The 25,537-nt window shown below is 35.0% G+C and overlaps 1 protein-coding gene across 7 annotated transcripts in view; it reads right to left on the bottom strand.

The window, feature by feature from the left end:
- CDH18 (cadherin 18) overlaps positions 1 to 25,537 on the bottom strand; it is a 992,712-nt gene that overhangs the window by 96,952 nt on the left and 870,223 nt on the right. For 6 of the 7 annotated variants that reach the window (XR_008423672.1, XM_019450750.2, XM_019450747.2 and 3 more), the window contains one exon: positions 21,328 to 21,495. The exons of the other annotated variant lie outside the window; for it this stretch is intronic. Coding sequence is in view for 5 of the 6 variants with exons in the window: in XM_019450750.2 (XP_019306295.1) it covers positions 21,328 to 21,495 (168 nt within the window). In the remaining variant the exon portion in view is untranslated. The remainder of the gene's footprint in view (positions 1 to 21,327; positions 21,496 to 25,537) is intronic. 7 annotated transcript variants of the gene reach the window in all.

A 25,537-nucleotide genomic window follows, 5' to 3' on the forward strand; every position in this document is an offset into this window, starting at 1 on the left:
TATAAAATTACCTTTAAGAATCCTAAAAACTGAGAGCCTATAGTCCATAAATAATTATATATTATCATCTCTGTATAATAATTGCATATGAACCTTCATTTACCTGTTATTTATGAAAGCTGCCATTCCTTATAGGCTTGAAGAACATTTGGGAGAAACTTTAAAGGGTATGATTCATAATGTAAATATCTGACTAACAGCCTGAAGCTATACCATTGTTATACATGATATGGCTCAATTGATAGAGTCAGTATACTATTTAGGAAAAAAAATCACTTTTATCTACGTAAGATTAATAAAGGTCATAACTCCTAGAATCTTGGAATACATGGTGAATGACCTTTTGCCTTTCATATTATTTTTACTCTGTAATTACTCCCTCTGGGAAGAAAAAAATACCCATCTTGGATAATTTATAGTACAGTCTAATCAGCACTTCTGTGGTTGCCAAAATATCCCTCAGAGTGCTCGGCAAGTTCTCCAAAAGGTTATATACTGTGTAACATTATACATTTCCAAGGGGATGGAAAAGGATTAAAAAACCCCACCGAGATTGTACTTTCACACATGCATATAAGCCCACACATAGTGTGTATGTGCATACAAACATGTTATATGTATGCATATCTGCATTTCATTTATGTATTAGTGTGTGTGAGAGAGAGAGAGATCATGCATTCAATTCTTAGAAATAAATTTCATAATTGGATTTGTAAGGACATACACAAATTTAAAACAAGAGACTTAATTCTTAATTATCTCTATTGAAATTAAGGGTAGAGTTTTACCAGCTCCCTCCTTTTTCTTCAAACATTTACTAAAGAAAATTTGTCATATATACATAAACATATATATATATATATATATATATGTATATGTGTGTGTGTATACACACATATATATACACATATATATATACACATATATATATACACATATATATGACATACGACGTATATAATATGTATACACACTATATATATACACACACATTTATAATGTACTTACACATTTAAAGTAAATTATGCATTAAAAACCCAAGTCATGCAATATATGGAATTTTTTGATTTTTTAAGTTTAGTTATTTTGAGAGAGAGAGAGAGAGAGAGAGAGAGAAAGCTCCATGGAAGGGCAGGGAGAAAGGGAGAGAGAGAATCCCAAGCCAAGTAGGCTCCGTGCCATCAGCCCAGATCCCAATGTGGGGCTTTATCTCACAAACCATGATATTATGACTGGAGACAAAATCAAGAAGTGGACATTTAACTGACTGAGCCACCCAGGCACCCTTCAATAAATATTTTTAATATTTACTTTTGAGAGAGAGAGACAGAGTACAAGTGGTGGAGGGGCAGAGAGAGAGGGAGACAGAATCTGAAGCAGGCTCCAGGCTCTGAGCTGTCAGCACTGAGTCGATGGGGGGCTCAAAGCCACAAATTGCGAGATCATGACCTGAGCCAAAGTTGGACACTCAACTGACTGAACCACCCAGGCACCCCCCTCAACACGTTTTTAAAATGCAGGAGTTTATTTTTCAAATTCTTTAGTAAATAAAGAAGTCATTGGGGCACTTGGGTGGCTTAGTCAGTTAAGTGTCTGAATCAAGTCTTCAGCTCAGGTCATGATCTCACCGTTCAAGGGATAGTGCCTCACCTAGGGCTCGACACTATCAGCTTGGAGTCTGCTTGGGATTCTCTCTCTCCCTCTCTCTCTGCTTCTTCCCCACTCACACACATGCATGCTCTCTCTCTCAAAATAAATAAAATTAAAAAAAAAGAGTAAAGCAATCATTCTATTGTTTTACATGTAGCTCTGCTTTTATAAAATATAATTACATCTAATAATTGTGCAGTCCCAGCACACTAATAGTAAAAATCTTGGTTATATTTACATGAGCTATGACCAAACAGCCTCAGTTGTTTTAATGGTCATCAACTATGGAAGGATATTCTATCTGAATTCTGTAGCAGAAAATAACTTTTGAAAAAGAAAAATCCTTCATGGTTATACTAATTTTTGTTTTGTTGAGGGCTGACGTAGCTAATGACTTGATGCACAATGGGGGGATACAAAAATATCCCCCAAACCAACCACTGTATCCACATTCACACCATGATATACTGTGACGAGATGGGTGTATAGATCAGTAGAAGAGAAAACTAGTCACTGATTTAATGCTGTTCGGTGAGCTCTTTTCTTTCACTCCCAACTTATTAATTATTGTCATCTTCATAATAAATATTGCCAAGATGGGTTTAGTTTTGGATGTTGTTCTAATATTAAAACCTGTTGACATGTTTTAATCTGAATCCTCTGTTTTTCAAATCATAAAAGTTTTCTTTCAAGACACTTATTTCTTGTGTTTAATTTATTATTTTTTTTTAATTTTAGAGAGAGTGAAAGAGAGCACTCGTACCATTGGGGGAGAGGGGCAGAAGGAGAGAGAGAAAAAAGGATCCCAAGCAGACTTCATGCTAAGCAGAAAGTCCAACACAGGGTTTCATCCCACATTGTGAGATCATGACCTGAGCCAAAATCAAGAGTCAGATGCTCAACTGTCTGAACCACATAGGCACCCCTATTTTTTGTTGGTTTTCAAGAGATATTTACACATAATAGTTTCACTCCCTGTCCTTCCTACATCTCTCTCTCCTTGTGTGCTGTGAAAAGATTTTTCTCTTTTCCTTACTTTCATTATTTTTATATCAGTTTTTAATATTATTGGCTCTTTTGATATTTATTGCTTCCAAGACTGATTTTAATTAAGCATTTTCAGTTTTGTAGAACTCTTAGGTGATTTCTTATAGCTCCTTTTACACATTATCATGGTGTCTCTTTTTGTTTTTAATTATTTCAACAAAAATATATTTACATCCAAAACTTCAAGCATTCGTTTTCTACTATATTGAAGTTATTTCTGTTTCTATTCTATTAAAAATTCTAACTGGTTCTAAAAAGAAAATTGAGCATTTATAGTTGGTATATCCCCAGATTTCTGTAAAGATGATCTTTTCTTTCATTGCAATAATTTCATATGCTCCTAACATTCTTCATTTGGATACAAAAGTTTTTTGTAACCTCTAATCTATTTTATGCATAATTATTATTGTAAATGTTTTTAGAATACCAGATAACCTGTAATTTCCCTATGTTTATATCTTTTGCTTAAAATAATTTAATGTTTATCTAGTAACATTGATCATTTTATATTTAGTGTATTTGCTTTTTGAATCTTTCCTTCTTCTAATGCCATGAGACAATCATATTTCCCTTTAAAGCATAAAGAAGATATAAATCTTAGTCCAATTGTAAAGCTTCAGGATGCCGGTTTATCTACTTTCACAATGATGGTCAACGTTGATGGTCAACGACACCAGTGCCTTTGTTTTCTAATGTACGATACACATATACCCAGTCCCAGGGTACACATGGGTGTGCTTCCTAAGTGCTCTGTGAAATTCACTGCATCTATTTGTCAAACCAAATGGATATTGATACCTGTTTTTTCTGCCCGATTCCAATTTTTTTCTTTAAAAGTTCTTCATTATTTATGAAATTGTACTTGCCCCTACGAAATTTTGGGTCAGCCAAGGTTTGTCAGCTTGTTCAGTAAATGTCACTTACCTCATGCTGGTGTAATTTCAGGTTACTGCAAATACGGTAAACAAAACAGAAGCAAACAAAAACAGACAAAACATCCGTATAAAGTGTACATTCTTATGAGGGACAGAGAAAATGGGGAAAATATATGATAAAAAATATATACTATATTACACAGTGAGAATTCTAAAAAATAACAGATGTAGTATGTTTATAAGTCAGCTATTTATGTATTGATTAATCACCAAAATATCTCAGTAATTCAAAACAGCAAATATTTAATTCTATCTTGCATTATATGAAAACTATAAGTATATAAAGAAACCACCCCCCCCAAAACAGTTTGTGTGCTTTGTCTTCATCAGGTCTTGGATAATCCGTAATCCTATTTAGGCACTGGTTTTAAAAACTGAAGGTTTTAACAAACTTCACCAATATTTGAATTGTAAACGAAGTCTCTTTGACTAATTAGACTTGTTTATTTGGTATGTTATGTTCTGGTATAAGGTCATCACTCAATATTCAGACTTTTGAAGTATTATATGTCACAGAAATAACTGAATTTCCTTGTCAATTGCATTATAATGAATTCTCAGATCTTTAACCATTCAATTTTTGAGTATTTTGTCATTTACAATTACTGTTCTGATGCTCTTGAGAAATGTATTCATCTTCAAGGTGATTCATGAAAAGGCTTTTCAACAAATACAGGTTTTTGATATCTTTAAAATCCTAAAACTAAAATGGGTAAGAATTTCCAGAACTGACTAAAAGGCTACATTAAACCTGATTAAGAATTAGTAACATGGGACTAAATGAATAGAGGAAAATGATTCTAGTTTTAGTGACTCTTATTGGTTCTCTAAGGTTTGCTCTTCCAGATTTAGGAAACTTTCTCTTAAGATATCTATGATATACAAATTGTGATAAAGTATTCAATTTTGAACAAACTGAAGCATTTAACTTTTCTCACTGCCTGAGACCTCTGAAATTCAAAAAGTCTCAGTGAGTATGCTTTCTTTCATGACAATCCTATTTCCTAAGTTTAATAAGAATCCATTCTCCTTGTAACAGGACACCACTGGAAACTCTGGTTATTTTACCAAGGCTTTGACTTGAATGTCATATTTGAGAGAGATATGCATAGACTCAGATATGACTAGTTAGCTTTAAGGGCCTAAGGTTAACTTTATGAAACATGGAGCTATAAAGACCATTGGAAGTGTTGGCCTCATACCTTGCTTATAGAGTTCCCAGCAGCCTTACCAGCTGAGTAAAGGATGTCACTTCCTGGCAGGTGCAGGAACCTCAGAATATTTTGGGGATCTTGAGAAGAGGAATTCACCCAAATCTATAGGTAGTGTAGGTATGTCTGAGGGTAAGTATTTGGATTGACTTCTGGTCTAGAGAGGCTACTAAAAGTTCAATGTAAAGATTCCTTATAAAAAATTCCAGCAAAACAAAATTTTAAAGATCTATATTGCTGAGCTTATGCAAATAATTAGGCCATGTTGAAACTGAACCTGTTTTATAAACAAAATAGTCTTGATTTGACTATCTCTGGAATTGATGATAATTCTAGAGAGAAAAATTAGACTTCAGTAACACACCTTTGTGGATGTTCAATTCTAGTTCTGATTGTCTTTGAATATTGTTTGCCTTAGCTAGACAACTTGAGGTAAACTTGAGAGAAATTGCCACAATAGCTCATGTATAGAGAATCTTCATGCTTTTTATTCTGTGGGGATAATAAAAGGACCCATGGGCATATGATTATTTGAATAGCTGGACATGGGATGGATTCCCCAACAATTGCATAACTCAACTATCACTTTGACCAATTCTGTATGTCTGGAATGACAAAATCACTCCTTAAAAGCTGAAGCATACCCCACTCCATAGAATTAACTATGGACTTATGGCCCCATTTTCCTTATAATTGGATTGGATGATGCATTTGGGGATGCCCATATACCCAGATAAGTCGTCTCCCACTTGCCAGTGATTCCTTGTGATTAGGATATTGTTAAGTGTAGACATAAAAGAAAGATGGCTTCTTGATGGTTTTATCCCTTAGCCATTTTTTTTTTGTCTCAGGAGCTATCTGTATTGATATAAAATTGCCAATAGAGGCTTTAGCCAAACACACCATGTCCACCTTTAAGCTCAACATGCAGTCATCCACAAATTCAAAAGGTACTCCTCTACAACCCAATGGCCCTTAATATCCTGACTGCAGCTCAAGGAGGAACCTATGCTTTATTAAAAGAGTGTAATGTATATACTCCAGATTACCACAGAAATGTGACAGGGTTACTAGAAGGCATGAATACTCAAATTGGCACTTTAAACAATCCCTCTATCCTTTAATGATTGGTTAAACTCCTGGACTGGAGGAGGATTTTGGTCAACTATCATAGGATTCATATTTGAGTGAAGTTTTCCTAATATTATTCTAATTATGTTTTGCTCTTTTCTCCCATGTCTCTCCATCTGGTCATGAGACTCCTTTACTGACATAACTTCAATCCGACAGATGATCGTTTCTATTCGGGATATCCAAATATACTGTCTACCTTGGATTCAGCTGCCTTTGCCTTTCATAATTCTTATATATTAGTCCCCAACTGAGCAGCGTTGACCCACAGGTAGGGACATTTCGACATCCCTATTCAGCAGGAAGAAGTTACAGAAGATAAGACCTTCCACTCTCAGCAACCTTAAAGATTTAAGGGTCAAAATTGTTTAGGGGGAAATGATGTAGAGAACAAAAGAAAAAAATTAGAAAAAATTAAATCTCCTTATAACTTGCAACCTATTGACAAATACTTGAGAAAGGTAGAGTGACTTTCCTCTAGGAACTCACCTGCTTTCATGTTAATACTTTGCTAGATGCAAAAGGTAACCTTGGCTTGACATTAGCCCAATCTCCAGGATCCTATAAGTCAGTCTCCTTTAACAAATCAAAATCCCTCTGGAAATTTTCTTTATCTCTGCCCCATAAGATTTATGGTAGTGATTTATCTTCCAAACATATGGTTTACTGATACATATCTTAGGGTCTCATAACATGCTTTGCTAGACAGTAGTAAATGACCTAATCGTTTTTTAAAAAAAATGACGCTTGTTTATTTTGAGAGAGAGAGAGAGACAGCTCGAGTGGGGAAGGAGCAGAGAGAGAGGGAGACACAGAATCTGAAGCAGGCTCCAGCCTCTGAGCTGTCAGTACCTCATGGTCCTGGAACCATTACTTCCAAATTCCTTAAAGACTTACCTAAGCCCCACTAACTCAAAAGTATATAATCAATTGTTCCTCACAATCCCAGTGCAGCTCTTTCTGCCCAGGTGCCCTGTCCCATGCTTTAATAAAAACCACCTTCCTTTTTTACTAGAAAAATAAAGAAAGAAGGAAGGAAGGAAGGAAGGAAGGAAGGAAGGAAGGAAGGAAGAAGGAAGGAAGGAAGAAGGAAGGAAGGAAGGAAGGAAGAAGGAAGGAAGGAAGGAAGGAAGGAAGGAAGGAAGGAAGGAAGGAAGGAAGGAAGGAGATGGGAGGAGGCAAGATCATGAACACAGAATTAAACCACTAAATTGAAGTTAAAGCTTCTCTTCAAGCATGGTATCTTCTGTTGGCCAAAGTCATTGGCAAAGTACAGAATTAAAACACCAGGGACATATTTGCCATCTACAGCAAAACATAATGAGAGACGGAAAAGAATTAACCATTGTGAACAAATAATACAATCTATTCATATTCCATCCTCCAGTCACAAATATCTGTGTGCCTCTTATGGATAAAAATCCTTTCATCTGCTTCCTGATACTCCCAAATCTCTTTAAACCATGGACCCAGGCTTCAATTTCAAAATCATGTGAAACAGTCATACCAGAGCAGGTGTCTTCTTGATCTAGAGACCACTGAATTAGAAAGACATATTATTTGCCCACCACCATTCAATATACAATTAAGGATATATAAGGACAAAATAATAAAAAAAATAAATGCCCTATTTTAAAGGAAAAGAATGTCAACCATTCATGGCAATTCAGTAATTATTCTGTGCAATCATTACAAGAATTCCTGCCCCTAAAGTTCTGAGGCTAACTTATTTGTTGAATCCTTTGCATTTTCAACCCTCAAAGTCATGAAATTTTTGGTTTCTTCCATCTTTTTCATGTTTACTAGAAAATAGGCCAATATTTTTTTTTCTGTACTCATCTCTTTCTTGTAGTATCTAATCAAATGCAGCTTATAGCAATCAACTCACATTACAGACATGCTTTCATAAAACCTCTTCTGAAGCCATGAATTCTTTAGGTACATTTTCTACCTTATAAATTATCTCATTAAAATGTTACCAAAGCAGAACACAGTCATTTTCAAGCATCCTATAAGCTTCACTCCATACGCTTTTCTTCTTCAAACACAATTTCACATAATTTGCTGTAGTAGTGGTGGCAGGGGTGGTAATGGCAGTGGTGGTGTTTTTGACAGAAACTTGCTTCTAGAGAGATACAATGTAGTATGCATACTCACTTTGTTTATTAGTCACTTTCTATCGCTAATGAATTCTATCTCAATAATTTATAATCACAAACATTATTTCTTCTCACTTTATATATTAACTCTGGCTTGGTACAATTCTGCTGGGCTCTGCTGTACTCAACTGTATTAAGCTCCAGTGTTTTCTCATAAGACTGAAGGAGTAGCTTCTTTCTAAATGATGTTCTTATCAGAGTGGAGCCAAGCACAAGAGAATTAAGCTAAACCACAAGCTTATTAAGGTTTATGCTCAGATGTGGTTCAAACCACAATCTTTCACATGCCATTGATCAAGGCAAATTAATTAGCCAACCCAAATTCAATGGGAAAATATCTTCTACTTATAGGAAAGCATGTCAAAGGTGGGGACAGAATGCAGAATTGTGAACATATAATTAAATATACAAGTGCAGGTAAGAAAGATATCAAGTACTTGAAAATGAAAGGTCAGTAAAATTCTATTCCAAACAGAATTTTTTTAAGGAAATAAGACAAGTGAGAATGAATGTTGTGAATGATTGCAATACAAGACATACATCTTACGTAGTTTTCCAGTGAGGTTCTCTGAACAGTGAACTCATTCTTTTTGTTTTAACATATATTTTTATCTCTTCCTCATTTTTAATGCAATTTAATAGGTTAAAGATTTCTAGAGTAATAATTATATTTCATCTACTCATCAATTTTGAGAACAATTTTCTACTGTCATATGTATTCTATTATTGTTGATGAGAAGCCCATGGTGTGTCAAATTCCTTTCTTTTTGTTTTTCAAACTCTACATTTCACCATAACACACCTATGAGATAAAATTTTTCCAACACACTTGAGATTTCTTATGATTATTTGTTTAAGGTTTAATATCTATACTTATTCTTGAAAACAGTCTAGTTTATTGTTTTTTTTATACTGTCTCATCATTCTCTTTGCTGTCTTCCTCTGAAACTCCTATTATTTTACATTAGAAATTTGTTTTCCTTTGCTATGTATTTTAATCCCTCTTTTTTGTTTGTTTGTATGTTTATCTTTAGCCTTTCTTATGCATTCTGTCTAGTTTCCTCAGACCTGTCTTCCAATTTATGTATTCTGCATTCAATTGTATCTAATCTCCTATTTGCCCAATTTTTTAAAGTTCTCAATGCCAATTTTTAATGTCAATGTCTATACTCTGGCTTCTGTTGACTGGCAAGTAGTTTTTCCATTTTCCATTTCAGAGCAAACTCTGGTTTCATGCCAGATATGTTATTCTAGTAACATCCTAATAAATTCTTGTAACTGTACACTTCCTCCATTTTCTAGGGCTACAAAGCTAAAATGCCAGCTGCTGGAGCCTGCATGCTGCCTTATTCTCCCTCTAGACTTCCATAACATCAGCTAACTAATTTGCCACTGTTTCAAGTGCACTTACACTACTATAATCACATGGAAATATAAAGTCTACTGGGAGAAAATTTACAATTATAACAGTAGCAGAATACATGTAATTCCCTAAACTCTCATTATTCTAGAGTATGGCACTCACGCTGGACAGAACTCTACAACAGAGGTCCAGGAGAAAGGATCCCTGATTCTCAAAATGTTCTCTATATTTTCAGCATCAGGGAGTCAGAGAGCACAGAAGCACCTACACAAATATGCAAGTGAAAGCTCCCTGGATGAAGAGGAGGCCATATTAGAAAGAAGGAGATTCAGGAGGACCTAAGTGGCTCAGTCGGTTAAGTGTCTGACTCTTGATTTCGGCTCAGGTCATGATCTCACAGTTTCATGAGTTTGAGCACCATGTGCTAACAGTACAGAGCCCTCTCTCTCTGCCCCTCTCCCATTTTCACTCTCTGTCTCTCTGAAAATAAAAAAATAAAATTAAAGAAAAAGGAGACTCTGAAGTTCTGTAGATGTTGCCAGTTTAGACTCTAGTGCTAAGTCATATGTACTGAGCCAACCATTTTCTACAATACAGAAATCAGTGTTCAGATCCACCAAAATTTGTCTCTCCTCATCGTTTAAATGTAAGGTCATTTTTCCCATTAGAAGCTAATTGCTATCAGAGCAAAATGTTGATAATTTATACACCTAAATTTATTTTCTTATTATTATCATGAAGACTGGATCATTCTTAGTGACTGTTAGATAACTTTCACAGAAAAAATTGAAAGTGTGTGGAGAGAGGTGGTTTTTTTTCCCCCCTAAATGAAATGTTTGTTATATCAATTCTACTACAGAATGTATAGCATTTTGATGCCTGGGATTATTTTAAGGTAGGATTTTTGTCTTATCTGGAAAAGTTAAATACATAGAAACAATTATGACTTAAGTGCCTGGATGGGAAGCTTGGGCTTGCTGAGATCTGAGGTGGTACAATATGTGTTACTGAAGTTTATGCACCAAGTTACTTGTAATATATCAATAAAGGATTTTTTTTCTTAGCTTTAATATATGTAATTTCTAAATTATAGTCTACCTCATTAGCAAGTTTCAAATATATCTTTAAATCGTGTTATAATTATCCATTTTGGTTTTAAGACTATGTAATTTTATATGGCAGAGAGATACAGATGTCATTATTTCATATTTCTGTTTCTGAATGTGCTATAATTTCCTATGCCATATGTGATCCTTTTCACATTATTTCTTAGACTGTATCATGAAATGCTAATGATTAGATGAAGTACATTTAAGAAAGCAAGACTTGGTGTGAATAATAAAAGGGCATTTGATTCATTGAAGCTTGACCCTTCAAATACACTTTTTCTTCCCCCAGGATAATACTGATTTAATTGCTTTTAAAAAGACCTTGTTTCTTTCCTTCAGTAACTTTGCCAGATGAGTAAATAAGTCATTCTCTAAAATTAACCCTGGGTCCCAGCCTACAAAAGCTGTAATCAATCTGATAATTATAATTATTATGACTAATTAATATTTTTTCTTACATTAATAGCATTTACTTGGGAATGTGACAACTTACATAAGATAAATATTTATTTATAGTTGATTCTGAGGGAAAACTGATTGACTTGTAAGTCTTAGGCTGCGATATCTGACTTATCCCGGAAGTCTGACATTATAGATAAGATTAACCAGAAAGTTTCTAAGTCTCTGCTTTAAATTGCTTAACACAGAAGATGCAGTTTACATTGGAAATTTAAACTCTCAAATTTAAAAAGACATACCAAGAATCTGGGAATTTCTTGCATCTGAAAAACTTGTATGGAATCTAGATCGTTAAGCATTACCTTAAGCTCTGGTGGCATTGTTTTTACTATATGAATAAAGAATGACTACAGCATGCACGTTACAATGCCACACATTAAAAGAACAATTGTCTGATAATAGAATTCCACTGTACTCTGGAAGAGTATCTTTGTTTTTTTTAATATATGAAATTTATTGTCAAATTGGTTTCCATACAACACCCAGTGCTCATCCCAAAAGCGGAAGAGTATCTTTAAAGTTAGTTGACCTAAAAAAAAAAAATAGGTAAATAAACTAAATAAAACTGGTTATCCTAACATATTTGGTGTCACCATGTGTAAACGTGCACTACTACAAAGCAGATTCTCCTGTAAGAAATTTTTCTTTCAAAGGACTGGTGAAGTGGGCCACTTCTCTTTTTTAGCATTCTCTCACTTTTATTCAGAAACGTGACTCATGAAATGCTGAAAAAATTGTAAACTTATAAATTCTTTTTATTTTTTAAACGTTTACTCGTTTTGGGGAGACAGAGACAGAGCGTGAGTGGGGGAGGGACAGAGAGAGAGGGAGACACAGAATCCCAAGTAGGGTCCAGGCTCTGAGTTGTCAGCACAGAGCCTGACACAGGGCTCGAACCCACGAACCATGAGATCATGACCAGAGCTAAAGCTGGACACTTAACCGACTGAGCCCCCCAGGCACCCCAAAACTTATAAATTCTAATTGCAGATCATTCCTACTATTTTTCAGCATTCTGTGAATAGTTTAAAAGATGATTTGTAAAGACTAATTAGTAACAATCACATAATTTCTCAGTAATATATGCTTATTACCCTAAGCATGCATATCCATGCTAAATAGGGTAAGCAAAGGAAAAGGAATCTATAACTTTGCCACAGCATACAGCCAAAGAGATTAAATATAAATCATAAAATTATTGATGTTATAACTGGTAAGTTTCTAAATAGACAATCTTAAATTATTTCAAAATACTCAACTTTAAAATTGGAATAATGCCACATCCTTATTTATTTATAGCTACTACCTTATATGAAAGAATATGCTCCATAAGTATTTGTACCTTTTTTATTAGAATAAATATATAATTATTTTCAATTATTCTTATTTTAAACACAAAATCTCATAATATTAAATAAACACACTTTGTATCTACAGAGCTGAATAAAAAACTATAATAGACCAATAACTTGCAGGTTTTACAGTTAATTTGAGAATTTCAGCCTTCTTTTGAATTCATAATTTCAATTTAGCCATATTTGATGAGGGAGCCTGGGGCAAGCTAAGGGCAAAATACAGGCTAACAGGCGTCCCCCCTCCCCCACACAAGGTGGAATGTGTGTGACATTCCTTAGATATTCTTGGCTACCCAACAACAAAGGAGAGGGTTTAGGTGCTTGCCCTTGTGATGTGGGAAACCACAGCAAATGAAAAAATTACATCCCCTTACTGCCTACAGCCCATTGACAAGTTCTTGAAACTGGCAGAGTGACTTCCCTTTAGGAGCTCAGCTTCCTGGATGCTGACACTTTGCTAGGGGCAAAAGGGAAGTTTGGCTTAACATTATCCCATCCTGGAGGATCCTGTCACCTACTTCCTTTATCTCAACTGCCCCAAGATATATGCTGGCAATCATACTCTAAGCTTATAGCCCCCCAATATACATCTCAAGGGTCTCATGACTGAGGTTTTATTAAATAGTAATAAGTGATGTTTCCCCAGCAACAGCTAGCCCCCCTAAAGGTCCTGGAAATTTGCCTCCAAAATTCATTAGAGAGTTACTCTATCCCTGACCTCTCCCACCTGAGGGTACATGATGAGTTACCCATCATGACCCCAGTGCAGCTCTTCCTGACCACAGGTTCTGTCTTCATACTTTAATAAAATCACCTTTTTGCACCAACAACATCCTCAAGAATTCTTTCTTGGCTGTCGGCTTCAGACCACTCCACCATCACCCCAAAACTTCATCAATATTGAATATCAAATTGATATGCTATTCATGTATCATCCATGTTCTTTCAATTTAAACGTCAGTGGGTTGGTCTTTCCAATCAAGATGGTGAAGTGATATGCATCTGATGCACTCTCCCATTGAATACAGCTTTAGAAACTGCACAATATACACACAATGACTGTTTCAAGCCATTGGAGAGTATTCAATGTAAAAAGGCCTGAAAGAGATGTGATCTTTGGGAAAAAGGAAGAACAACAATATGAATTTTTATACTGACAATGACTCAGGGTATTTTTTTAAAAAATATGTAGTGCTAGGGGAAAGAATCTAAGCAGCAATTATATAGTTTCTGGAAGACAGAGGTTGGGATTCAGAGCTGGCATAGTAGCTTAAATAAGAACAAAGGCACAGAAAGGAGAAACCTCAGAGAAATGGTCCCAGAAATGTGAAAGCAATATTTCTGTGATAATTGCAGATACGTATGCCACATGTGCACATGTGGAGACTCGAAGAGACCAAGAAAAAACAAAGCTGGAAGGCGCCAGAGCTAATAGAGATTTCAGCAGCCGATAGACAGTAGGACTCAGAATTGGTAAATGCTTCGGTTGATACTAGAGAAAAATGTGTGTTTAGGAATAAAAACTTCCCAGGAATAAGGGGAAAATGATATAAAGCAGTTCTAAGATAATGTAAGTAATTTAGTTAGCAAATAACTCTCTTTGGAGGAAGATGACATAATCAGTCACTGTTATAACTCTTTATACATAATGTTCAGTCAATAATTCCAAAGCATGCTTAAAACTGGAAAACTACCAACACAAAAAAGGGAAAAAAATCAATAAAAATACCCAGATTGGATGCTAACATTAAAGTTATTAGAAAAGAGTTTTGAAATGATTATGATTAATGTTTAAAAACACATGGAAAAAAAGTAGATAAGTGGAACAAAGTAGATAATATTAGCAGATACCTATAATGTATATTTAATAAGTCAAATGAAAATGATAGAACTAAAATATTTCAGTGCTAACATGTACTTAATAGCTTTAGGAGACAAGTTATTAGAAAATAAAGGGGAAAATACTGTACTAGAATGTAGGGCAATATAAAATATCCAGGTTAAAGAAGACAGAGATCAAAATAAGAAGAAATACACAGAAAATAATAGATTTATGGTGCAAAGCTAAAAGACCTAATGATGAGGGACCATAAAATAAGCTAAGGCAAGCCACAAGTTAGCACACACTGTTCCCCATCCCCACACCCACCCCTTCCAGGTAGGATGTGTGTGATATTCCTCAGGCACCTCTGGCTGCCCAAGAACAAAGGAAAGGAAAGAAAACAAATAGTAAACTGATAAAGATCACAGTCCTTCAGGACAGGAGTCTCCTTCAGTTTACAAACATCTTAGTAAATTAAAAGAAAAAGATGACTTTATCAATAGCCTAATCTCCAGAAATTTACAGACTCAATTTCCCGGAGCCCCTAATACCACCCTTTCCTCCATAGTGAAGTGAGGAACAAAGGCAAGAAGGAAATGGCAGATAAAATTAAATTTCCGTATAACCTGCAGCCTATTGGCAAATACTTGAGGCAAAAACAGAGTAAACCTTTTCTCCAGGAACTTCCTTTGTCATACCTTTTGCACCAAAGATGTCTTCAGGAATTCTTTCTTGGCCATCAGCTCTGAACCCCACCGTCACCCCAAAACCTCATCACTAACATGCATGTTTTTGCACAACCAGTAGGAGGCAGAGACAAAACAAACAGGAAAAAAAAAAAATATATATATATATATATTTTTTTTAATAAATACTGATCAAGATTTTCCAGAACAAAAGATAGATTAAAAATTCCTTATAACCCAAAAGTAGATTTTTTTAAAGTCCCTCTTAAGTAAACCAGAGTTAAACTCTTGAATATCAAATACAAAACAATATTTAAAATAAAAAAAGATCCATTAAAGTGGAAAAAAAACTAACCTACAATAAAGCAGTTAGACTGATAGCTGATTTTCAACAGACAACATTATTCAGCAGACAATTACATTGCATCATTTATTACATTTTAAAATAAGGAAAATTCTTCACATTAGAGTTCTACTCCCAGTGAAATACACTCTAAAAAAAGTATCAAAAATTGTAAGTTAAGAAAAAAATATGAAGAATTCATTGACAGTAGATCAGTACAAAAAGGAACAGCAGAAAGATTTTTATACAAAATGTAGAATTTCCTTTAGAAAGACAGCAATCCAGGAAGAGCAAACACAACCAGAAAGGATAAATTATTATTGACTTAAAAAATATTATTTACTATTTAACAAAACAAACATAATGACAATTTTTTGTATTGCTTCGTATATAAAATGTCAAAATAGCAAAAAAAGAAAAAAAGTCTATGTAATGGGGACAATTTGTTGTTCCATTTGTTTCAGGTGATAAAATTATAATTTAATGTGGAAAAAAATTGTAATTATCTAGAGCAAATATTAAAGAAAAATGGAAGTAAATTGTTAACTAAGGGGACAATGAAGGCAGTGGAATATATTAACTATTCAAAACTAGAAGAAGAAAAAAGAGAAAAATTAAAAAAAAACAAATAGCAAGATGGCAGACTTACACAAAAATATATCAGTAATTAAATTTATTGTAAGTACATTAAATCAAAATAAACAAATAATGTGAAACCAGATGAAAATAAAGCAAAACAATAGCAGTTTAGTGGCTCATATGAAACTTTTAAAAATCAAAAAAATATACCTTGAAAGGAAAAGGATGGAAAACATTATGCCGTCTAACCATTAGCCAAAATTTTAAAAAATCTGATATAGTTATATTAATATCAGATAAAATGGACTTTATGTTATACATGATTATTATAGAGAGATGTTCCACAATGAAACATTTTCAATGTAAGAGGAAGATATTTTGCACCCAGTACCATTAACTATATCTAAAAAACCCCAAAACAGAAAATAAAAGAATAGAAAAATGCAGTGAAATCGTGGGAAATATTAACATACATGTCTCATTAGCTGACAAACAAAAATCAAAGGCACAACAAATAAACTTGAACTAATTTACATACGTAGAAAACAAAGCATGAAGTTATAGAATTTACCTTCTTCCAAAGTGCATAGGGATACTATCTCAATGAAATACACGCTGACATTTAGAAAACCCTTGGCAAGTTTCAGAATATATACCTGTAACCGTACTAAAATGCTGTCACCTCATGCCTGTCAGAATGGCTAAAATGTATATGTATGTATGTATGTATATATATATATATACACGTGTGTATATATATATATATATATATATATATTGCCATTTGCAATGAAGTAGATCACCTAGAGAGTATTACGCTAAGCGAAATAAGTCAGAGAAAGAAAAGTACCATATTATTTTACTCAGATGTGAAATATAAGAAATAAAACAGATGAAAATAGGGGCTGCAGGGGGAGAGAGAGGAAACCATAAAACAGACGTTAACTATGGAGGGCATTTGTGGTGAGAACTGGGTGTTGTGTGTTAAGTGATGAATAATTGAATTCTACACCTGAAACTAATATCATACTGTATGTTAACTAACTGCAATTTAAATAAAAACTGGAAAAAGAAAAAAAGTGAACTAGATAGCATTTTTAAAATACACTAGAGAAACACCAAGTTGCTGATAATTAAAACATACACTTCATAATTTGATTGATCAAAGGAGAATCTTTCTTGTTTTGTTTCTTTCATTTTCTGTTTCAAATAAAATATTAATGCTGAATGTATTATATGTCATTTAGATTGATTTTTATGCAAATTAAAATAGTAAATTGAAGACAACTTTCCTCTAAAATATTTTGCTATCAACAAAAGCATTAATGTCTATTGAGCTCTTAGGCGTTGATCCTCCAAATATTCCATGGCACTATAGCAATTCTGGTCACAAGTAGCTAAAGTTGTGGGATGGTGTATAAGTTTGCATTCATTTCAAGTTCTTCAGGGAAGTTTTGTTAATAATTAAGTTTCGGGGAGCCTGGGTGGCTCAGTCAGTTAAGCATTTGACTTTAGTTCAGGTCATGATCTCGCGGTTTGTGAATTCGAGCCAACGTAGGGCTCTGTGCTGACAGCTCAGAGCCTGGAGCCTGCTTTGAACTCTGTGTCTCAGTCTCTCTCTGCTCCTCCCCCACTTGTGCCCTGTCTCTCCCTGTCTCCCAAAAATAAATAAATGTAAAAAAAATGTTTTTAAATAAAAAAAAATCAAATTTCTACCATTTTACTGTGATTATTTGAAATATATGGGTTTTTTTCTTCTTTCCCCAAATATGTTATTCATTCTTATGTACTCAAAGGCAATTGTCAAAATACAGATCCCTTCATTTAGGATACAGAACGTTTGCTTTATGAATTTTCATGTAAGTTATCGATTTTTATATGCATATTATTTATACAGAAAAATGGAGGTCAGGAACTTTTTACTTACCTAAGAATAAATTAAGCAATAACTGTAATAAAACTGTAACATAGTCAAAGCCAAAACAGGGCATGGCAAGAATCTTACAACGTGCAATATATTCCTTTCAACAGAAGGACTAATATGGAGGAATTTCATACCCCAAAAGTTTTCTGTGAAGGAGAACTGGGCATCCCTTGTCCTCTTTGAGTAAAGATTCAAGCCATAGAAGGCCTGATTTGTTCTTTCCCTGGGAGACTTGCAAGTGGCTCCCTCCTTAACATTTTCCTGGCCACATGCAGGCATTACCTATAACTGAGCAGTGGCTGTCCTCTCAGATGGGCAAGTACCAACTGGTGTCTATTCTGCCCTCTGCCTCCCTGACCCTGACGGGCAGCCTGCTTCCGTGTGGATCTTTATTTGCCTTGCATCCTAGGCCGCTTGGTTTGCAACTCCCTAGTGTAGAGACTTTGTAAAGCAACTTATCAGTCTAGTTCGTTCCTGAGTTTTCAAAGGTATTCAGAGCCAATTTATTTTAAGTTAAAATACAACGATAGGGGCGCCTGGGTGGCTCAGTCCGTTAAGCGTCCGACTTCGGCTCAGGTCATGATCTCACGGTCTGTGAGTTCGAGCCCCGCGTCGGGCTCTGTGCTAACAGCTCAGAGCCTGGAACCTGTTTCAGAGTCTGTGTCTCCCACTCTCTGACCCTCCCCTGTTCATGCTCTGTCTCTCTCTGTCTCAAAAATAAATAAACATTAAAAAAAATAATAAAATAAAATACAACGATAACCTTAAATTAAGCTATAACAAACTGATATACAAGACATAACAAACTGATTCACTTTCTCGGGGCGTGGTAGGTTAACCGAAGAAAGAAAAAAGGGAAAAATGCTTTTAAGGAATATTTTTGCAAAGTTTTGTGTGCAGGTGTTTATACCAGAGTGGATCGCAGTACTGATGTAAGAACAATGGCTCCTTGAGACAGGCGATGTGAGGAAGAAATCAGAAGGAGACCTGTGAAAATGTTACACATCTGAAGAGATACAAATTACTGGATCCATTTGACGGCTGGATATAATCTTTACATAAGTTGAACTGCATAAAGATCTGTGCTTCATAAACACAAGTCCTCATAACATATCACATTTTCCTCTAAGCATTTACAGAGTTTCCCATTACGTGGGTAGCCATTTGATGACTTATGATGATTACAGGTAAATTAAACAATAATTTACTGCAAGCTACTCTTGTTATGGTGACACTAAAATTTTGAAAGTAGCATTGTGCTTAGTGCGATGGGATTACAGATTAAACAATCTCTTCAGCAAGTCAGAGTGTGAGGTTCTGGGTATATAGCATCTCTGTTTCTAAACTCTAAGTGCATCTCACAGCGTGACAGGGTTGAGACCTGTTACTGCCTGAAGAAAGGGAGATCCCCATAGATACACTGAGTTCACTCAGAGAGTATACATGTATTCTGTTTCTTTGTCAGATCAAATACTTGTTTTCATCATAAACTGATATTTCAACAATAACCTTGTTATTAATCAAAATAAGGGGTGCCTGGGTGGTTCAGTCAGTTGAGTTGCTGACTTCGACTCAGGTCATGATCTCACAGTTCATGAGTTCAAGCCCCACACTGGGCTCGTTGCTGTCAGCACAGAGCCCGCTTGGATCCTCTGTCCATCTCTCTCTCTGCCCCCACCACCCAAAAAAATAAACTTTAAAAAATAAAATTATGTATCATTATGCTATATTTATCACAATTACAATTTTCTGTTTATTTTGAAAATCAATTTTAATGGGCTTGTAAATTTAAAAATTAGTTTATGGAGAGAAGGAGGGAGAGGAGGAGGCAGAGAAAGCGTGAGAGATGCTATTTGTATCATGACCAAGCATTTATTGAATTCTGATAGTGTATCACTCAAGTCTCATTCTTTTAGGAACTATGATATTAACATATATCTTTAAAATAGTCATGGTGGGATCTACTTGAAATGGATGAGTTGTTGTTGTAAACTATAATAAAGTTTATGTTTGACTGAGTTTAGCATTATTGTTCATTACATTACAAATTCTTTGAACCTCAGTGTCCTTATCCTATAAAAGAATAGCAGTTGTCTTAGAGTGCTGTACGTATATATGAACATTGTATGGACCAAGTGATAAAATAAATACAAAAATACAATGTAATTTGTAAAATGATTTAAAATTTAATTTTGTGGTTTAATGCCAGGTGGACTTATCAATGGTTTTTAATTTTCTTCTAAACCTACTTTCTTCATAGAGCAAAGGACACACGAATGAATCAGGTCACACAGTCTATCTCTAGAACCAATATTTTAAAATCGATTCTACCTATGTACTTGACTTGGATATCTTTTCACAGTGGTAGTTTGACAAAATATTAAAATTCAACTCGTTCACTCATTGATCTAATAACCATCTATCAAGAGCTGGGCACTGATCTGAACACTTAAATTTACATAGACAATTCAAGCATCATTCTTACTTAGACTCATAGTACCTATGGAAATAAATAAAACATTAAATTGCCATGTAACAGAAAACAAGGATTTATTAACTGTTAATTCTGCAACAGACTTCAGAGAAAATTTTAAAAGAGCTTATAAACAGAGAAATGTGAGTGTGGAAAATTCTGTGTTGAATCAAGAATGTGCAAGATGTTTTGGGAACAGGCAGTACTCAACTGTGGCTAGCCCAGAGTGTTCAGAGAGAAATAGTAAGAGGAACAGCGAGGGAAGGCATTTCACACATACTCGTGAAGAGCCTGTGTTGACATACCATCGTATCTACTTTATTATAGTTTTTAAACATCATGGATCAGAAGGGCATAGCACCCCTACAGGATTTTTAGGATAATTACAGATTATTCTATAAAACATCATCCGCAGTTTCTACCACATTAGAAAGAGTAAAAAATATTTCTTCCCCACTATGAGGAAGTCATAAACACCATTTCTTTTCACACTCACGGAACTGACATCTTCTCCCCCTGAATTGTCTGAAAGTTTGTGCCCTCCATTCATAAAGTTCATCTTCTACTCTGAGAGCCCCCCTTATGGAATTAGCCGCACCTTGCTTCAGGGTGCTGTGTGTGTGTGTGTGTGTGTGTGTGTGTGTGTGTGTGTAGCACATTCATGTATAACATGAAGATTTTTTTTTTCAATTTCTGTCACAGAAAGCACATATGCAATTTTATTTTGCAAGGGTAGAATGTTCACCTCAGAATGTATTTTGGATATCTCCCTATATGCCTTAGTAATACATAACTGCTTTAGCAAATGCAAGATATCATTTCTCAGGACCACTGTATCACTTTTAATATTTAATTGTAATGCCAGCTGAAACAATATTTTTTAAACACAGTGACAATTAACCACCAGGTTCAGAAGACAATAAGTGATTTCCTTACTCTTGTTTAGACAAGGGAAATCAGCACAAAAACAAAATATTCCCATTCAAGCAAACAGTGACATGATATTACATATGTAAGTATTTAATTTTGGTTTACGTGCATGAAGAGTGATAAATGTAAATCATAAGAAACAAGTACATACTTTGAGGAAACCGTGGGGGGTTGTCATTGACATCAGTCAGGGTGATGTTGACCGTCGTCGATCCTGAGAGTCCTCCAACTTGCCCAGCCATGTCTTTGGCTTGAATGACCACTGAATAGTGTTCTCTGGCTTCTCTGTCCATATTATGTAAGGCAGTTCTAATAACTCCTGTAACATATTTTAAACAAAACAGTACAGATTATATATTAAATGAGAAGTAGCACAGATGTATCGTTTTCCCCCCATAGTTTCATTGAGCCACAGAGCCAGCTTTTTTTCTGCATATTTTCAGAAGTGCATTTTTAAATGAAATACTTTTGTGAGAAAGCCACTTCTGAGACAAACAGTACCTTAAACATGTTACGAAAACCACCTCATTTGACTCCTTCATTGGCAACCACGTGTCTCAAAGCATTCTATTCGTGGTAAATTAAGATGCCCATTCTTTTGCGTTGCTTGGGGTGCCTTGCAGAACAGCCCCGTGGCCCAAGCTTGTACTTGTGCTGGAATACTAAATATTTCACAAGTTGTGCTCCTCAAAAACGTCAGTTAAGATGATTTGAGAAGAGGTTAATTTTCCTCTTTAGAGAAAAATTTACATAGCTTCCTGTCAGGGCTGTCAAAGCTGGATGGTGGAAAACATGGAAGAATTGTGGATACTTGAACAAAGATTATAGACAAGAGTCATTTTAACATTTATCAAGATGAAGAAACTCACTATTTTTATCAGGAAATGACAGCTACAACAAGAACTAGATGTAAGTACCTAAGCAAAATAAAGTAATGAAATTGATTCCAAAAATCACAGGTAAAAGTCACAGGCTTTATTTCACAGTGCCAAAGGAGACATTAAAGGTAGTCTTTTATGAAGTATTACTTGGATTCAATAAAGAGATAAAAAATGTTATGTGTTATATCTCCATTTGTATGACACATAAGTACATGTGCACACACACAAATTAGATAGCTTTGTCGATAGAGCCTTAAATTTAAAATGGAAACACATTTTCCAGAGGGCCAAGGACTATTAACTATATGATAAAAAAAGTCCTCATGTAGATGAGCTATATTATAAATAAGTATATTTGTATATAGATAGATAGATATGTATTTACATTTATATTATATATGCATGTAAAAATATAAACATATTTGCTACTCCATACATAGGACAACATTTAACAACCACCTTTTTACTTTTACTAAAAATATTTGGATCATATTCTTTTTGAGAAGGGACCAATAGCTTTGACCAATCACACCAATGATTAGTTAGCAGTATAATTCATAGGACAGTGGCAATTATAAAAACTGCTCACTGTAGAGCTGAACACAGTTTTACAGACAATATGTTGATGTAATTAAAGAACACAGGGTTGTATGTATATTCAAACTAAAAGTAGTCTTTCAAAGGTGGAAAGGATCAGTCAATCAGTTGTTCAGAACATACAACACTGCAGCAGGTTTTTTTGTTGTTTTACTGAATTGATTATATGTGTAATGACTTTGAGAGGAGAGCCTCAGGAACCAGGAAAAGCGATCCCACAACTTTCAATATTTGTGAATTTTTAATTGAGGGAGTTCAGGAAAATTTTCCTGAAGCTAAATAGAAATGAAAATTATTCTTATCAAAAGAAATTATAATAATATGGTAATAAATGATTCATCTAATTCATGCATATGAAAAAGCCTCAAGCATCCTTAATACAAAGAACAATGTTTTATCACGTATGATAATTATATAAGAAGGAATTGAATCGATGCAGAAATGAACAAGCTGAGAATTTATGAAAATATTTTATGAAAGAAACATATACTTTCTAATATTTGAAAAAAATAAAGATGTTGTTCTGAAAAGAATACGTTATAAATGGGACATGCCTCTGGTGTGTAGAAGTTTGAGAAGGATAATTTTTTACAATGGAATCTTTAAGTGTCATTTGCTGGAAATAAAAATATAATAGCAAAATCAATCATTACAAAGTGAAAGATATAGGGGCGCCTGGGTGGCTCAGTCGGTTAAGCGTCAGACTTCAGCTCAGGTCATGATCTCGCGGTCCGTGGGTTGGAGCTCTGCATCGGGCTCTGTGCTGACAGCTCAGAGCGTGAATCCTGTTTCAGATTCTGTGTCTCCATCTTTCTCTGACCCTCCCCTGTTCAAGCTCTCTCTCTGTCTCAAAAATAAATAAATGTTAAAAAGAAATTAAAAGAAAAACAAAGTGAAAGATAGATATATTTACACAATTTGAGAGAGAGAGAGAGAGAGAGAGAGAGAGAGAGAGAATCCCAAGCAGGCTCCACACTGTCAGTGCAGAGCCCAACATGGGGCTTTGACCCATGAACCCTGAGACTCATGACCTGAGCCGCAATCAAAGGTCAGATGCTTAACCAACAGAGCCACCCAGGCACCCCGATACATTTACACAATTTGAATGTCATTCATTTAAGAGAATCAGAGAAGACAAATCAGCCCAACCCCTGTTTTAGAGTACACATTTCAATAATTTTATTCCATTCCCATTATATCCCTTCTTCTATAATATAGGTGTGTCTGACAGAAAATGAGAAGAAGCTTGTCAGCCACATTTGCTTATAGAAAGAAAACAGTGTATCCAGAATTGACACATACTTCCCAGAAATGACTGTCTACGAACCCTCTGAAACTCAGAGTTCTCTTGAGGGTGCTCCAGTGGATGTGCTTAGCTATGACCTACCCCAAGGGCACATAGGTAAATGGAGAATGCTTGTCAAATTGCTGTAGAATACAGTAATCTTTTTCTAACACATTGCCCAGATGCGTGTAAGTGGGGCAGCCTAGAACACCGCCAATGCACAGTAACTTTTGTCCTTCCAAATAGACTTTTTTAGAGCAGATTTAGGTCCACAGCAAAATTGAGAAGAAAGTACAGTTACCGTCTACCCTCTCCTTATTCCTCCCTTGCCACACGAACACACATTTTCTCCCACTACCAACATCCTGAATTAGAACGGTGCATTTGCTATAATTGATTAACCAGCACTGACACATCATTATCGCCCAAAGTCCTCAGTTACAGTTTTACTGCCTTGTAATCTTTTCTGATCTACCTATTCATCTCTCCCTCCTTCAATGCCTCGCAGTCATTGATCTTTTTACTTTTTCTGTAATTTTGCCCTTACTATCCCTGTAATTTTGCCTTCTCCAGAAAGTTGATTGTATGTGGTCTTTTCAGATTGTCTTCTTCACTTGGTAATAGACATTTAAGGATTCTCCATGTCTTTTCATGGCTTGAGAGCTCATTTTGTTTTAGTGCTAAATAATACTGCACTCTTCGGGTATGCAGTTGCTTATACGTTCACCTGCTAACAGACATCTTGGTGGTTTCTGAGTTTTGGTGATTATGAGTGAAACTGCTATAAACACCTGTCTACTGGTTTTTGTTTGGAAATAAGTTTTTAACTCCTTGAGTAAATATCAAGGAGCATAATTACTGGATCACATGGTAAAAGTCTGTTTAGTTTTGTAAGACAATGTCAAACTGTCAAAGTGGCTATACTATTTTGCATTCCTAACAACAGTAAATGAGAGTTCCTGTGGCTTCATATCTTGACCAACATTTGTTGGTCAATGTTCCAAATTTCGGTCATTGTATTAGGCGTATAGTAGTGTCTTGTTTTCATATTTATTTCCCTGGCAGATGATGTCGGACCATTTTTCAAATTCTTACTCCCATAAGTAGGTCTTATTTGGTGAGATGTCTGTTAGGTTTTTTGTCCATTTTGTAAGCTGAGTTGTTTTATTATTGTTGAATTTTAAGAGTTTGTTGTATATTTTATATAACAGTCCTTTATGAGATTTGTCTTTTGTAAATACTTTCTGCCGGGACATGATTTATCTCCTCATTCTCTTCACGGTATCTTTCACAGTGTAGAATGAAAACAATTTTTTTTTTGGAGTCCAGATTATTATTTCTGTCACAATTCATTATTTTGGTATTGTTTATAAAAAGTCATTGCCACACCCAAGGTCACCTAGTTTTCATCTATGTTACCAGGTAGGAATTGTACTTATCTATTTATCTATCTATCTATCTATCTATCTATCTATCTATCTATCTATCTATCATCTATTTAGAGAGAGAGAGACAGAAAGAGCACAAGCAGGGGAGAAAGGCAAAGGGAGAGAGAGAGGATCTTAAACAGGTTCCATGCCCAGTTCAGAGCCCGACAT

This window comes from Panthera pardus, unplaced genomic scaffold (assembly GCF_024362965.1).
Source record: "Panthera pardus isolate Hobbes unplaced genomic scaffold, ASM2436296v1 HiC_scaffold_2, whole genome shotgun sequence".
NCBI classification, from domain to species: Eukaryota; Metazoa; Chordata; class Mammalia; order Carnivora; family Felidae; genus Panthera; species Panthera pardus.